The sequence below is a fragment of the Aotus nancymaae genome, unplaced genomic scaffold (genome assembly GCF_030222135.1).
Source record: "Aotus nancymaae isolate 86718 unplaced genomic scaffold, 86718_ANA_hifiasm-v0.15.2.pri h1tg000021l, whole genome shotgun sequence".
NCBI classification, from domain to species: domain Eukaryota; kingdom Metazoa; phylum Chordata; class Mammalia; order Primates; family Aotidae; genus Aotus; species Aotus nancymaae.
This window is the reverse complement of record NW_026988433.1, coordinates 11,141,273-11,157,351: the sequence shown is the minus strand read 5'-3', so window position 1 is coordinate 11,157,351 and position 16,079 is coordinate 11,141,273. Positions and strand designations below refer to the sequence as shown.

The 16,079-nt window shown below is 46.8% G+C and overlaps 1 protein-coding gene across 2 annotated transcripts in view; it reads left to right on the top strand.

The window, feature by feature from the left end:
* The first annotated feature begins 1,957 nt into the window (after positions 1-1,957).
* PSMD9 (proteasome 26S subunit, non-ATPase 9) overlaps positions 1,958-16,079 on the top strand; it is a 30,073-nt gene continuing 15,951 nt past the window's right edge. The window contains exons 1-3 of one of the 2 annotated variants that reach the window (XM_064379675.1): positions 1,958-2,200; positions 8,334-8,436; positions 13,212-13,423. In XM_064379675.1, the coding sequence (XP_064235745.1) occupies positions 2,063-2,200; positions 8,334-8,436; positions 13,212-13,423 (453 nt within the window). In that variant the 5' untranslated portion in view covers positions 1,958-2,062. The remainder of the gene's footprint in view (positions 2,201-8,333; positions 8,437-13,211; positions 13,424-16,079) is intronic. The other variant, XM_064379674.1, reaches the window with a different exon arrangement.

Below are 16,079 nucleotides of genomic sequence, written 5' to 3'. Positions count from 1 at the left end.
GTGTGTGTACATGTGTGTGTTTCATTGAAAGGCTGTACTGGGTGGGGCCAGGCGCGGCGGCTCATGCTTGTAATCCCCGCTCTTTGGGAGGCAGAGGTGAGTAGATCACTTGATCCCAGGAATTTGAGACCAGCTTGGACAACCTGGCAAGACCAGATCTCTACAAAAATTTAGAAATTAGCTGGGTGTGGTGGTGTGTGCCTGTGGTCCCAGCTACTCGAGAGGCTTAGGTGGGAGGATTGCTTGGGCCTGGGAGGTTGAGGCTGCAGTGAACCATGATTGCACCACTATACTTTAGTCTGGGTGACAGAGGGGACCCTGTATCAAAATGAAAAAAAAAGAAAAGAAAGAAAAGAAAGACTGTACCATAATTTCTTTAACCAACTCCGAAAATCATTCATTACCAAGGTCTTCCCATTAGAAACAGCATGGACTGCTTGGGCGTGGTGGCTCACGCCTGTAATCCAAGCACTTTGGAGGCCAAGGCGGGCGGATCACCTGGGGTCGGGAGTTCAAGACCAGCCTGACCAACAAGGTGAAACGCCGTCGTGAAAAAAAGAAAAAAAAGAAACATCATGGACTGTGATCTATCTCTTTTGAATGGAGAGTTTTATGCTCTTTAACAATTGCTTTCTTTATTAAATGACTCTGAATTTATAGTAATAAGTATCTTATTATTACTATTTTATGTTTTGTAGAGACAGAATCTTGTCATGTTGCCCAGGCTGGTTTCAAACTTCTGGCCTCAGGCGATTCTCCTGCCTTGGCCTCCCAATGTGGTAGGATTACAGACATGAGCCACCATGCCAGGCAGTATCTTATATTATTGTTACTCTTTTCGAGACAGGGTCTCAATCTGTCACCCAGGCTGGAGTGCAGTGGCATGATCCCAGCTCACTACAACCGCTGCCTCCCAGGCTCTAGCAATCCCTACCTCAGTCTCCCAAGTAGCTGGGGCTACAAGCGTGTGCCACCACGCCTAGCTAACTTTTTTGTATTTTTATTTTATTTATTTATTTATGAGACAGAGTCTTGCTCTGTCGCCAGTCTGGAGCGCATTAAATATTTGAGCATTTATCTCCTTTCAATAAAAAGAGATTCATATAATTGCAACACCATTATCTGACTGAGGAAATTTAACACAGATATACTATAATTTAATATAAAGTTCATAATTAGGTTTTACCAATTGGCCCAATAAATCTTTTAAAGCTGCCGTTTCTCATTAAATAATTCAAGTAAGCATTGTGTATTGCATTTAGTCATTGTTTTTCTGTTCCTCTCTTTTTCTTTTTAATTAATTGAATTTTTTTTTTTTGAGATGTTCCTAACAGGAACATCCAGCACTTTCAACAATGTATTGCTCATAGGAAACAGTCCATGAATATTTGTTAGCAGAAGGACAGCTCTATGAGATAGACTGCTATCAATTACTGCCCCATTTTACAGATGAGGAAACTGAGGCTCAGAAAGGCAAAGTAGTGACCTAGGGTCACACAGATTGCCGTTAAGTGGCAAGACCCCGGATGTGTACTCAGGCATATCGGATCTGTAAAGTGAGGGATAAGGAACCCGAATGTATTTTGTAAATCCTCCAGGGCTGTGTGGATGTGAAGAACTGAAGTGGAGCGCTATGCAGAGGTTCTCTGGCATACAGTATCCATCCATACAGTAGGCTCTCAATAAATGTCTGTTGCACGAATGAGGAAAGAAAATGAGTCAGTAGGCTCTCAATAAATGTCTGTTGCACGAATGAGGAAAGAAAATGAGTCAGCCAGGGCGAGTTTATCCCCTAGCGCAGGTGCGCACCTGCGTGGGGAATCCATTTTGCCTGACGCTACTCCTGCCGGGTCACCATAGGTGCAAGTGTTCCGGCAGGGTGCGGCTTCCGGTGACCCAGCTCCGCCCCAAGCCCCGCCTCCCAATTCCCGCCCTTTGCCTCTTCGCGCTCGCGGACAGCTACGGTGTTTTGGCCCACGGGCGGAGCCGTAGTCACGGTCTCCTAGGGCGTCGTCCGTAGCCCGGGAGCCGTGGTGTCTGGAATCGCTGCCCACGGGTAACGATGTCTGACGAGGCAGCGAGGCAGAGCGGCGGCTCCTCGCAGGCCAGCGGCGTGACTGTCAGCGACGTCCAGGAGCTGATGCGGCGCAAGGAGGAGATTGAGGCGCAGATTAAGGCCAACTATGACGTCCTGGAGAGCGTGAGTGTGGGCTCGGGGCTCCCGGGTGGGCGTTAGGGCACCCCAGGTCTCCTGACTCGGTGTTCCATGCCTGGAAAACTGAGAAGCCTGGGCGGGCTCAGCTTTGGCGCTCAGCTACGGATCTTCTTCTCCCTGGGAGGCCCAAGGCACCTCAAGTGCGGCCTCTGTCGGCACAAGAAGGCAGGCAAAGAACTTTAACAACTGAACAGTTAGCCCTATTGATACCCAGCAAGCGTTTATGGAACCCTACTGTGTGCTAGGCGCTGGTTTAAGTGCTGTGCGTTGTTCATTTAATCATCACAACAACCCTTTGAGATGGATACTGTTACTTTCTACATTTTAGGGAGAGGGAAACAGGTGTTATTTGACTGGTGATTGAACAACTGTCGTGTGCTTCGCTGACTACCTTCTCTGATTTTGTATTTTTTGTAGAGACAGAGTCTGGCTATGTTGCCCAGGTTGGTATCAAACTCTTGGCCTCAAGCGATCCTCCCGTCTCGGCCTCCCAAGTGCTGGGACTATAGGAATGCCACACCTGGCATTTGCTGATTACATCATAACTTCTTAAACCTCAGTGTGTATGTGAATTAACTGGGGATCTTATTAAAATGCAGATTCTGTTTGAGTCAGGGAGCAGATTCTGCATTTGTAGCAAACTCCCAGCAATGCTGATGCTAGTGTCTAAGGACAGGACTTTGAGTGAGTGACAAGTAAGGCTCATTATCCTTATTGCATAAGGAGGAAACTGAGGCCCAGAGAGGGGCAAACATTCATCTAAGGTCATGCAGTTCAGAAGTGGCAGTGGTGGGTCCAGCTTAAAAGTGGATGCAGGTTTTATTATGCCACCTAGTGTAAAATCACATATCAGTTTGCAGAGGAAGATTCAATTAGTTATGCCCAAGTAGGGTGGGATGGAATGCATTTTAGGTGATGTAAGATGAAGTTTCTGTTTCCTTTTTTTTTTTTTTTTCTTTTTTTTTTGAGATGGATTCTCACTCTGTTGCCCAGGCTGGAGTGCAGTGGTGCAGTCTTGGCTCATAGCAGCCTCTGCCTCCCGGTTCAAGTGATTCTTCTGACTCAGCCACTGAGTAGCAGGGACAACAGGTATGTGCCACTATGCCTGACTAATTTTTGTATTTTTAGTAGAGACAGGTTTTCACCATGTTGGCCAGGCTGGTCTTGAACTCCTGACCTCAGGTGATCCGCCCGCCTCAGCCTCCCAAAGTGCTGAGATTACAGGTGTGAGCCACCATGTCCAGCCATAAGATGAAGTTGCATATGGAGGGCCAGAGAACCATTTTACTGGGTGCTGACTATATGCCCAAAGTGGGATTCACACCTCAGGTCTGTCACACTCAGAACCTGTGCTTTCAAGCAAATTACCAGCAATTTCTCAAACTATTTTCTACCACATGCAGGATACTATATGCATACACCACTTGTACTGTTATTCCTTCGATACTTTTATTTAAATCTACTTTTAAATTTATATAAATGTATTACGATTATTATTATTCAGACAGGGTCTCACTCTGGAGTTATTATTATTCAGACAGGGTCTCACTCTCCCAGACTGGAGTTCAGGGAGGATTGCTTGAGCCCAGGAGGTGAGGCTCACTGCAGCTGGCTCACTACACCTAGCTAATTTTTGTATATTTTGTAGCTACAGGGTCTCACTATGTTGCTCATATTGGTCTCAAACTCCTGGGCTCAAGCAGTCCTCCTGCCTCTGTCTCCCAAGGTATCGGGGTTACAGGGATACACCACAGTGCCTTGTCCATAAATGTGTTTTAAAAGGAAATTTCAGGCCGGGCGCGGTGGCTCACGCCTGTAATCCCAGCACTTTGGGAGACCGAGGCGGGTGGATCACGAGGTCAAGAGATCAAGGCCATCCTGGTCAACATGGTGAAACCCCGTCTCTACTAAAAATATAAAAAATTAGCTGGGCACGGTGGCGCGTGTCTGTAATCCCAGCTACTCAGGAGGCTGAGGCAGGAAGAATTGCCCTGAACCCAGGAAGCGGAGGTTGCGGTGAGCCGAGATCGCGCCATTGCACTCTAGCCTGGGTAACAAGAGCAAAACTCTGTCTCAAAAAAAAAAAAAAAAAAAGGAAATTTCAAAACTTACTGCATATGGAAAATGAGAATCTCTTCTCTTAAATATAAGGTTAGATACTTTACAAGTTGATACAGCATGTTAGTTGCTTCTAGCTAGCTGCTGTGCTTGCTGAAGGCTTTCATCCTGAAACCCTGTTCTGTTTGTTTCTAAAAAGTGTGTTTGGGCCAGGTGTGGTGGCTCACATCTGTAATCCCAGCACTTTGGGAGGCTGAGGTGGGTGGATCACGAGGTCAGGAGTTTGAGACCAGCCTGGCCAACATGGTAAAACGCTGTTTCTACTAAAAATACAAAAATTAGCTGGGCATGGTGGCGCATGCCTTCAATTCCAGCTACTTGGGAGGCTGAGGCAGGAGAATTGCTTGAACCCAGCGAGCAGAGGTTGCAGTGAGCCGAGATTGCACCATTGCACTCCAGGTCTGGGCAACAGAACAAGACTCTGTCTTGGGGGCAGGGGGAGAAAACAAAGTAGGCTTGGGCTGGGCGCAGTAGCCCACACCTGTAATCCCAGCACTTTGGGAGGCTGAGGTGGGTGAATTACCTGAGGTCAGGAGTTTGAGCCTGCCCAACATAGTGAAACCTTGTCTCTTCTAAAAATACTTGGGAGGCTCAGGCAGGAGAATCGCTCAAACCTAGGAAGTGGAGGTTGCAGTGAGCTGAGATTGCGCCATTGCACTCCAGCCTGGACGATAGAGCAAGACTCCATTTCAAAAAAAGAAAAATAAAGTGGGTTTGGGTGCACTGGCTCACTATTTGGGAAACCAAGGTGGGAGGATCACTTGAGGCCAGAAGTTCAGTACCAGCTTTGGCAACATAGTGAGACTCTGCCTCTACAAAAAAAATTTTTTTTTAAATTAGTCGGGTGTGGTGGTGCACGCCTGTAGTCCCAGCTACTTCAGAGACTGAGGAAGGAGGAATGTTTGAGCCCTGGATGTTGAGGCCGCAGTGAGCTATAATTGCAACACTGAACTCCCTTTTGGGCACCTGTAATCCCAGCTATTCGGGAGGCTTATAGAGGAGAATGGCTTGAACCTGGGAGGCGGAGGTTGCAGTGAGCCAAGATTGCGCCACTACACTCCAGCCTGGGTGACAGAGACTCCATCTCAAAAAAAAAAAAAAAAAAAAAGAATGGACAGCTAAACCTATAAATCTCGTATAATAAAGCCTAGGAATAAATCTTCATGACCTTGGATTAGGAAAGCCTTCTTAGATATGGCACCAGAAGCACAAGGTACAAAAGAAAAAATGAAAAGTTGGACTTCAACATTTACAACTGTGTTTCAAAAGTCATAGTAAAGAAAGTGAAAAGGTAACCTACAGAATGGGGGGAAATATTTACTTACCATTTCTCTGATAAAAGGATAGTATTTAGACTACAGTAAGAGCTCTTACAACTTAATAATAAAAAGGCAACCCGACTAGAAGATAGGGAAAGGACCCGAATAAACATTTCTCCGAAGAAAATATGGTCAACTGGCCAGGCGTGGTGGCTCATGCCTGTAATCTCAGGACTTTGGGAGTCTGGGGCAAGAGTGTTACTTGAGGCCAGGGGTTTGAGACCAGCCTGGGCAACATAGGGAGACCCTATCTTTACAAAAAATTAAAAATTAAAAAATTAGCCAGGTGTGGTGACATGTGCCTGTGGTCCCAGCTACTTAGGAGGCTGAGGCAGATCGCTTGAACCCAGGAATTCAAGGTTGCAGTGAGTTATGAGCACACCACTGTACACCAGCCTGGGCAACACAGGGAGATCCTGTCTCAAAACAAACCAAAACAAACACAAAAACCATTAACTTTTACACTTTACATGGGTCAGTTATATGGTATCTGAATTATATCTTAAAACTGTTATAAAAATGGAGGTTCTGGTTGGGCGCGGTGGCTCACGCCTGTAATCCCAGCACTTTGGGAGGCCAAGGCGGGTGGATCATGAGGTCAGGAGATTGAGACCATCCTGGCTAACACGGTGAAACCCTGTCTCTACTAAAAATACAAAAAATTAGCCAGGCGTGGTAGCATGTGGTTGTAGTCCCAGCTACTTGGGAGGCTGAGGCAGGAGAATTGCTTGAACCTGGGAGGTGGAGGTTGCAGTGAGCCGAGATCACGCCACTGCACTCCAGGCTGGGCGACAGAGTGAGACTCTGTCTCAAAAAAAAAGAAAAAGAAAAAAGGAGGGTCCTAGAGATAGCCGGTAACTGGGGGTATTGCAAAGACCAGCACCAAATGGACACTATTTGCCTTGGCAATTGAAGGATTGAGGAGAATTGGGAAGGGAATATGTCTTTTGATGCAGGGTTATTTAATGCCATATGTGTAAGCTGCCAGTGTTATGGATCCCACCCTTTGGGAAGTGGTATTCGATATGACATTGATTCTCAAAGGCTAGTCAACTCTTAACCTCTGTGGGAAGGAAGGAGCAGACACAGGTTTTTAGCTCCCGGCACATTTCTGCAGTGTCAGCAATTCCTGTGTTAGGGGAGTATGGAGAACTATCTCCCTGCCACAGTGGACAGTAGATTTGGGGGTAACCCAGAGGCTTCCAGAGAGAAAGGGAGCAGAGTGAACAGGATGCCTCTTTGCAGTGCCTGTGTACACTGGCAGCTTGTCCCTGGACTGACTAATCCTTACAGCCACTGTTTATGACTTCTGTGCATTGTAGTTTTCTGGGGCCACTATAACACCACAGAGTTGGTGGCTTAAAACAACAGGATTTACTCCATCCCAGCTCTGGAGGCCAGAAGTCTGAAATCTAGGTGTCAGCAGGGTTGGCTCCTTCTGGAGGCTCTGAGGAACAAGCTCCCAGGCCCTTCTCCTGGCCTCTGGTGGCCACCGGCGGTCCTTGGCTTGGAGCTGTGTAAATTGAACCTCTGCCTGCATCTTCACATGGCCTTCTTGCTGTGTCTCTGTCCCACATCTGCCTCTGCCTTTGTTTTGTAAGGACACCAGCCACTGGATGAGTTTGTTTCGAGAGCCTTAACATAATTACATCTGCAAAGACTGTTTTTCAAATAAAGTCATATTTACAGGTTCTGGGGGTTGGCACTTGGCTATCTTTTTTTGGGGGCCACTCTTCAACCCACTATGCTGTGTTTGCGCGTGGCAGTGTGCCGTGTGTGCACATGGCGCTCTGCTGTGTGTGCGCGTGGCACTGTGCTGAGTACTCCATGCAGGTCCGCTCATTAGCTCTTGCAGCAGATAGGAAGGGAGGCGAGTGCTTCTATTCCCATTTTATAGTTAAAGAAGCTGAGGCTTAGAGAGGAGAAGGTCTCAGCTAAGGATGCCCAGTTTGTATGAGGCAGAATTGAGATTCAAACTGAAGTCTAACCAGCTGCAAAACTCCTGCCCTGAACCATGCGACTGGCTTCACTGCTTTTGTGTCCTCTTCTCTGACTCGTATCTTTACATTTTTTTTAAAGGTTGTTTTGAATAGGGAATACATTCCCATAGGCAAAATTCAAAAACTACAGAGGGATATAAAATGAAATGTCTCTCTCCCCGCCCTGTCACCCAGCCATCCAGTTGCTCTCCCCGGAGGCAGCTGGTGCTATCACCATATCCTTCTTGGAAAGTCCTTTCAGATCTTTTTATTTTCCGAAGAATCAAAGCCCTGCCACCGCTGGGTGCTGATTGGACTTTTCACTCCCCTCTGGCTTCCAGGGCTAGCAGCCAGGTGTTGGCCCCCTGTGGGAAGGAGGGTCTGGAGGAGTGGAGGAAGAGGCTGGCCTTGGGGGTGATGCTCAAAGGAGTCTTTGGTTTTATCAGCACCATTTTAACTCCTAAAAGGAATGGATTCATGTATTACTTGCGTTGTTAAAAAAAAAATGAATTAAAAACAGTGCCCACTCCAGGGTAGTAGTGAGGGCATGGGTAGAGCCCCTGGTCTGTGCTAAGTGATCAGTATGTGGCAGTTTTCATTACTGTCCCCTTTATTATGACTTCAGAAGAGAAGGGTCTGGGGAAAGGCATCCTGGGGATGTTACACCTATGAGTTCCTTTTAACCACATTTCTTTCCTCCAGCAAAAAGGCATTGGGATGAACGAGCCGCTAGTGGACTGTGAGGGCTACCCCCGGTCAGACGTGGACCTGTACCAAGTCCGAACCGCCAGGCACAACATCATCTGTGAGTCACCCTCTTAGAGGACTTTCCCCACCTGTGGTGGGAGGTGTTAAAGGCTCCAAATAAAACCAAGGATCCATATTATCTGCTGCCTTCTCTTCTGTCTTGATGGGATTATCTTGTTCCCATCCAAGGACTGATAACCAAGACAATGGGCTAGAAGCTAAGGTTCTGTATTTCTGGTTTCATTTTCTCTCTCTCTCTCTTTTTTTTTTTTGAGTTAGGTTCTTGCTCTGTCTTCCAGGCTGGAGTGCAGTGGTGCTAACATGACTCACTGCAGTCTCAACTTCCCAGGCTCTAAGCAATCCTCCTGCCTCAGCCTCCCAAGTAGCTAGGACTTAGGAGTGTGCAACCATGCCCAGCTAATTTTTTTTAGTAGAGACAAGTGTCGCTAAGTGGCCCAGGCAAGTCTTGAACTCTTGGTCTCAAGTGGTCCTCCTGCCTTGGCCTTCCAAAGTGCTGGGATTATGGGCGTGATTTGTTTTTAATTAAAGAGCTAGCAGAGAGTACAGATTGGTTAGTATATTTGTTTTCTGTTTCTGCCATAACAAATGACCACAGACTTAGTAGCTTAAAAGAACACAAATTTATTCTCTTACAGTTCTAGAGATAAGAATTCCAAATGGGTCTCACTGGTCTAAAATCAAAGCGTTGGCAGGGCTGGCTCTTTCTGAAGGCTCTATGGGAGAACCTGTTACTGGCCTTTTCCGGTTTCCAGAGGCTGCCCATGGTCCTTGACTCATGGCCCTCGTCCATCTTCAAAGCCAGCAATCGCATTTCCCCCACTCTGATCTGTCATCACATCTCTTTCTCTCACTCTCCTGTCTCCCTCTTTCACTTATTATTTTCTTTCTTTTTTTTTTTTTAAGATGGGGTTTCACCATGTTGGTCAGGCTGGTCTTGAACTCCCGACCTCAGGTGATCCGCCTGCCTTGGCCTCCAAAGTGCTTGGATTACAGGCGTAAGCCACCATGCCTGGCCTATTATTATTATTATTTTTTGAGATGGAATTTCGCTCTTGTTGCCCAAGCTGGAGTGCAATGGTGTGATCTTGGCTCACTGCAACCTCTGCCTCCCAGGTTCAAGCAATTCTCCTGCATTCAAGTGATTCTCCTGCTTCAGCCTCTGAAGTAGCTGGGATTACAGGCACACGCCACCATGCCTGGCTAGTTTTTGCATTTTTAGCAGAGATGAAGAAGTTTCTCCATGTTGGTCAGGCTGGTCTCAAACTCCTGACCTCAGATGATCCGCCTGCTTTGGCCTCCCAAAGTGCTGGGATTATGGGCGTGAGCCACCACATCCAGCCTCTGTGATGACACCAGGCCCACCTGGATAATTCAGGATTATGTCTGCATCTTACGGTCCTTAGTCACATCTGCAGAGCCCCTTTTGCTGTGTAAGGTGGCATATTCACAGGTTCTAGGGGCTAGGATGTGGACATGTTGGGGAGCATTATTCACTCAGCCATAGATAGGTGGCTGTCTCCACTACAGAGTCCTATTGCATTTATCCTCCACATTTTTCACTTAGTAACTCCTTTTAATCTATTTGAATCTTGATTTTATCTGCATCATGTTTTATTTATTTATTTATTTTTTGAGATGAAGTCTCACCCTATCACCCAGGTTGGAGTGCAGTGGCACCATCCTGGCTCAAGGCAAGCTCTGCCTCCCAGGTGACAGAGCAAGAGACCATCTCAAAATAAATAAATAAATAAATCTGTTTGAGCAATTCCTTATTGGTTTTCTTTTGAAAAATCTATTCTCGGTGGCTCATGGCTGTAATCCTAGCACTTTGGGATGCCAAGACAGATCACCTGAGTTCAGGGGTTTGAGACTAGCCTGACCAACATGGCAAAACCCTGTCTCTACTAAAAATACAAAAATTAGCTGGATGTGGTGGCACATGCCTGTAATCCCAGCTACTTGGGAGTTTTGAGGCAGGAGAATCGCTTGAACCCAGGAGATGGAGGTTGCAATGAACTGAGATCATGCCCCTGCCCTCCAGCCTGGGTGACAGAGCAAACAAGACTCCATCTCAAAAAAAAAAAGAGAAAGAAAAATCTATTCTCACAAGTTTATTTTGTTGTACAAAATAGGCTTTTTTTTAAGAACATTTATAGATTTATATAAAAATTGGAAAATAATGCAGAGCAGTCCTTTAGCTTCTGTACTTAGTTTCTCGTATTGTTAATAGCAAATAGATACATGTATCTGTATGTGTATATATATATATATATATATTTTTTTTTTTTTTGAGACGGAGTTCTGTTCTTGTCACTCAGGCTGGAGTGCAATGTTGTGATCTCTGCTCACCAAAACCTCTGCCTCCCAGGTTCAAGCGATTCTCTGGCCTCAGCCTCCTGAGTAGCTGGGAATACAGGTGCCTGCCACCATGCCCAGCTAATTTTTTTTTTTTTTTGAGATGGAGTCTTGCTATGCCGCCCAGGCTGGTGTGCAGTGGCGCAGTCTCAGCTCACTGAAATCTCCATCTCCCAGGTTCAAGCGATTCTCCTACCTCAGCCTCTTGAGTAGCTGGGATTACAGGCACACGCCCCTATGCCTGGCTACTTTTTTGTATTTTTAGTAGAGATGGGATTTCACCATGTTGGCCAGGCTGGTCTTGAACTTCTGCCCTCGTGATCTGCCCACCTTGGCCTCCCAAAGTGCTGGGATTACAGGTGTGAGCCTCCGTACCTGGCCTTTTTTTTTTTTTTGAGATGGAGTCTAGCTTAGCCACCCAGGCTGTAGTGCAGTGGCATGATATCGTCTCACTGCAACCACCATCTACCGGGTTCAAGCGATTCTCCCGTCTCAGCCTCCCTAGTGGCTGTGATTACAGGCACCTGCCATCATGTCCGGCTAACTTTTATATTTTAGTAGAGACAGGGTTTCATCATCTTGGCCAGGCTGGTCTTGAACTCCTGACCTCAGGTGATCCACCCGCCTCGGCCTCCCAAAGTGCTGGAATTACAGGCGTGAGCCACCACACCTGGCCAACAGCTTTTATTAATATGATATGTTTGTTATAATTGCAAATTTGTTTTTTTGAAATATAGTGCAGAAACATTTTGTCCTGGAAAAAAAAAAACCTTTTAACATTTTGATTAGAATTATAATAAGTTATAAATAGTCACTCGTTACATTCCCCAACAGCTGTGTATTAAGCACTTCCCGTACGCCAGGCATTGTAGATGCTGGGGATGCTTATGGACCTCGTCATGGGAGGACTTTCTTCTAGTGAAAGTGACCATGTATTTTATAAGTCTGCCTCCCAGGTACATGTCTCCACTTGTTCAGACCTGGGTTCTTTTCCCACTTCTGCTCCTGTGGGTGAAGAACTTGAATCCCTTAATGCCTGAGGGCCTTGCCTTTGCTCCGATGTGACAGTGGCAGAGGAGGCAGGTGCAGTAGCCCAGCAAGCCCCCTGTCAGGCACAAGGTGTCAAAATACCAGCTGCTGTGTTGGCCTGGCCTGCAGATTGCCATGGTGCTTCACAACATTTTGAATTAGCAGTCAGTACTGAAAAATCAGAGAATTTCACTTCACAGATCCCAATTTTCAACTTTTCTGTAAAAATCAAAGATTTTGTGGCATGGGCTCTGTCTCCCAAACCCCAGCAATTGACTGCCTCCCTGTGGCCTCACCTGGACTGAATGTCTCCAGTATTACTAGGCTTATGCAGCACTTTTTTCTTCTAGAGGATTTCAGAGAAAAGTGAAACTTTTTTTTTTTGAGACGGAGTCCCTCTGTTGCCAGGCTGGAGTGCAGTGGTGCCGTCCTGGCTCACTGCAGCCCTGCCCCCTGGGTTCAAGTGATTGTCCTGCCTCAGTTTCCTGAGTAGCTGGGACTACAGGTGCATGCCACCATGCCCAGCTAATTTTTGTATTTTTAGTAGAGACGGGGTTTCACCATGTTGGCCAGGATGGTCTCGATCTCTTGACCTTATGATCCACCTGCCTTGGCCTCCCAAAGTGCTGGGATTACAGGCATGAGCCACTGCGCCTGGCCGAAAAGTGAAATCTTGTTTACACCCAGCCCGAGTCATTCATTCACATGACCACAAAGCCGGACCCACATATGCCTTTGTTTTTTTTTTGTTTTTTTTGTTTTTGAAACGGAGTTTCGCTCTTGTTACCCAGGCTGGAGTGCAATGGCGCAATCTCGGCTCACCGCAACCTCCGTCTCCTTGGGGGTTCAAGCAATTCTCCTGCCTCAGCCTCCTGAGTAGCTGGGACTACAGGCATGCGCCACCATGCACAGCTAATTTTTGTATTTTTTTTAGTAGAGACGGGGTTTCACCATGTTAACCAGGATGGTCTCAATCTCTTGACCTCGTGATCCACCCGTCTCGGCCTCCCAAAGTGCTGGGATTATAGGCGTGAGCCACCGCGCCCAGCCGACATATGTCTTTGAACTCACAGCTATGGATTCAGCCAGACGTTACCTTTCTTCTGCTTACTTCTCAGGGCTCACCGAGACAGCACTGCCTTCAGGAAGCCCTCCCTCAACTCCTAGACTAGCGAAGTCAGACTCTTCTGCTGACCAGGCCTCCCTGCAGTCATCAGATGTTATTGTAATTACTTATTCTGGAGCTGCTCTTTGCAGGACTGAATGCTCCATGAGGGAAGGTCCTTTTTCTTGGTCAGGGATTCATCCTCACCTCTAGCCCTACATCTGGTGTTTAATAAGCACTTGTTAACTCTTCAGTGAGTGGATGTAGGTGTCTTGTGTCTTCCACTGTCTTCCTTGGCCCCTGATGTGTCGTTCTTATCCCAGGCCTGCAGAATGATCACAAGGCGGTGATGAAGCAGGTGGAAGAGGCTCTGCACCAGCTGCATGCTCGCGACAAGGAGAAGCAGGCCCGGGACATGGCTGAGGCCCACAAAGAGGCCATGAACCGCAAACTGGGCCAGAATGAGAGCCAGGACCCTCCTCAGGCCTTCGCCAAAGTGAACAGCATCAGCCCCGGCTCCCCAGCCAGCATCGCGGTAATCCAGGGCTTGGCCACTCAAGTCCATGCCCAGGGGACACTGTGGGTCAGGTAGCCTTTGGGGGTGTGGAAACTATGTAAGACAGACCAGTTCCTTCTGTGCTGTGGTGCTGAGTTCAGTTACTCATTTAACAAACTGTCCGGCTGGGTGCAGTGGCTCACGCTTGTAATTCCAGCACTTTGGGAGGCAGAGGTGGGTGTATCACAAGGTCAGGAGGTCAAGACCAGCCTGGCTAATATGATGAAACTCCATCTCTACTAAAAATACAAAAAAAAGTAGCCAGGCATGGTGGTGCATGCCTGTAATCCCAGCTACTCGGGAGGCTGAGGTAGGAGAATCGCTTAAACCTGGGAGGCAGAGGTTGCAGTGAGCACCATACTCTAGTCCAGCCTGGATGACAGAATTTTAGAGAGGGATCAGCCCTGGCTGCCAACTGCATTGGTAGGGGAGTGACCTGCTCCAAGTGACAGATGATAAATGTCCCAAGAGAGGGAAGGAAGATTTCTTCTTGGGGCTCATTTTAGCTGGGCACTGAATGATAAAAATGAAAATGGAATCCTGCCAAATGAGTTATGCATCTTACCTGGTGTGTTTAAAAAAAAATTAGGCTGGGCACAGTGGCTCATGCCTGGAATCCCAGCACTTGAGAAGGCTGAGGCAGGTGGATTGCTCGAGTTTAGGAGTTTGAGACTGGCCTGGGGAACATAGTAAGACCTAGCTCTAAAAAAAAATTTAGCTGGGAGTGGTGGCATACACCTGTGGTCTCAGCTACTTGGAAAGCTGAGGTGGGAGAATCACTTGGGCTTCAGAAGTTGAGGTTGCAGTGAGCTGTGACTGCACCACTGCACTCCAGCCTGGATGACTGAGACCTTGTCTTAAAAAAACTTTTTTTTGACTGAGTGCAGTGGCTCATGCCTGTAATCCCAACACTTTGGGAGGCTGAAGCGGGTGGATCACTTGAGGTCAGGAGTTTGAGACCAACCTGGCCAACATGGTGAAATCCCGTCTCTACTGAAAGTATGGAAATTAGCCGGGCATGGTGGGTACCTGTAATCCCAGCTACTCAGGAGGCTGAGGCAGGAGATTCGCTTGAATCCGGAAGGTGGAGGTTGCTGTGAGCTGAGATGCCACTGTACTCTGGCCTAGGCAACAGAGTGAGACTCTGTCTAAAAAAAAAATTAACAGCTTTATTGAGATATAAAATTTGCCCGTTTAAAGTATGTATGTAGCCTAGTGTCTTTTAGTACATTCACAGAGCTGTGCATCCTCACCACAATCAATTTTATTTCTATTTAAAAAATTTCAGCCAGGCACAGTGGCTTATGCCTGTAATCCCAGCACTTTGGGAGGCCTAGGTAGGCGGATCACCTGATGTCAGGAGTTCGAGACCAGCCTGATCAACATGGCGAAACCCTGTCTATACTAAAAATATAAACATTAGTCGGGCATAGTGGTGCGTGCCTCTAATCCCAGCTACTCAGGAGGCTGAGGCAGGAGAATCACTTGAACCCAGGAAGTGGAGGTTGCAGTGAGCCGAGATCTCTCAAAAAAAAAAAAAGAGAGAGAGATGGGATTTTTCTATGTTGCATACGTTGGTCTCAACCTCCTGGGCTCAAGTGATTCTCCCACCTTGGCCTCCCAAAGTGCTGAGATTATAGGCCTGAGCCACCATGGCCAGTCATAATCAATTTCAGAATATTGTCATTGTCCTCTATAGTGATTTGCCATCACCTCCCAATCTCCCAACTCCCCCACACCCAGTTATCTACTTTCTGTCTCTATGGATTTGTGTATTCTGGACATTTCTTATAATTGGAATCAAATAATATGTGACCTTTTATGACTGGCTTCTTTCACTTAGCATATTTTCGAGTCATCCATATTGTAGCATGGATCAGTGCTTCATTCCTTTACAAACAGGGTCTCACTCTGTCACCCAGACTTGAGTGCCATGGTGCCATCATAGCTCACTGCAACCTAAACTCCCAGAGTCAAGTGATCCTCCTGCCCCAGCCTCCCAAGCATCTAGGACTGTAGGCACACGCCACCGCACCTGGTCAATTTTTTATTTCTTTGTTTTGTAGAGATGGGGTCTCACTAAGTTGTGCAGGCTGGTCTTGAACTCCTGGCCTCAAGCAAGCCTCCTGTCTCAGCCTCCCAAAGTACTGGAATTATAGGCATGAGCCGCCATGCCTGGCCCTTCATTCTTTTTTATGGCCTAATAATATTCCACTGCCTGGGTATATCATATTTTATTTATCCGTTTGTCACTTAATGGACATTTGGATCGTTTCTACTTTTTAGCTATTATGAAGAGTGTTGCCATGATCATTCTTGTACAGTTTTTTTGTGGAGATGTAGTTAAATTTAATTCCACAGCCACTTCTGGGATAGGTTCTAATCTTTACCCATTTCATCCTTGAGGAAAAGCCTCGCAGACCTGAAGTAACTTGTGTCAGGACACATAACTGACTTGTGTCAGTTCCTGACCGGTAGAATGAGGTCCTAAATCCGGGTCCTGCCAGTCTTCTTTAGTGATCACAAGTCTGTAAGTTACATAGAAGCTCCATTTCTTTCACCACCCCATCTACAGCATCTAGCACAGTGCTGGTTGGCCCACAACAAATATTTGTTAAAGAGGTGAATGAGTGGT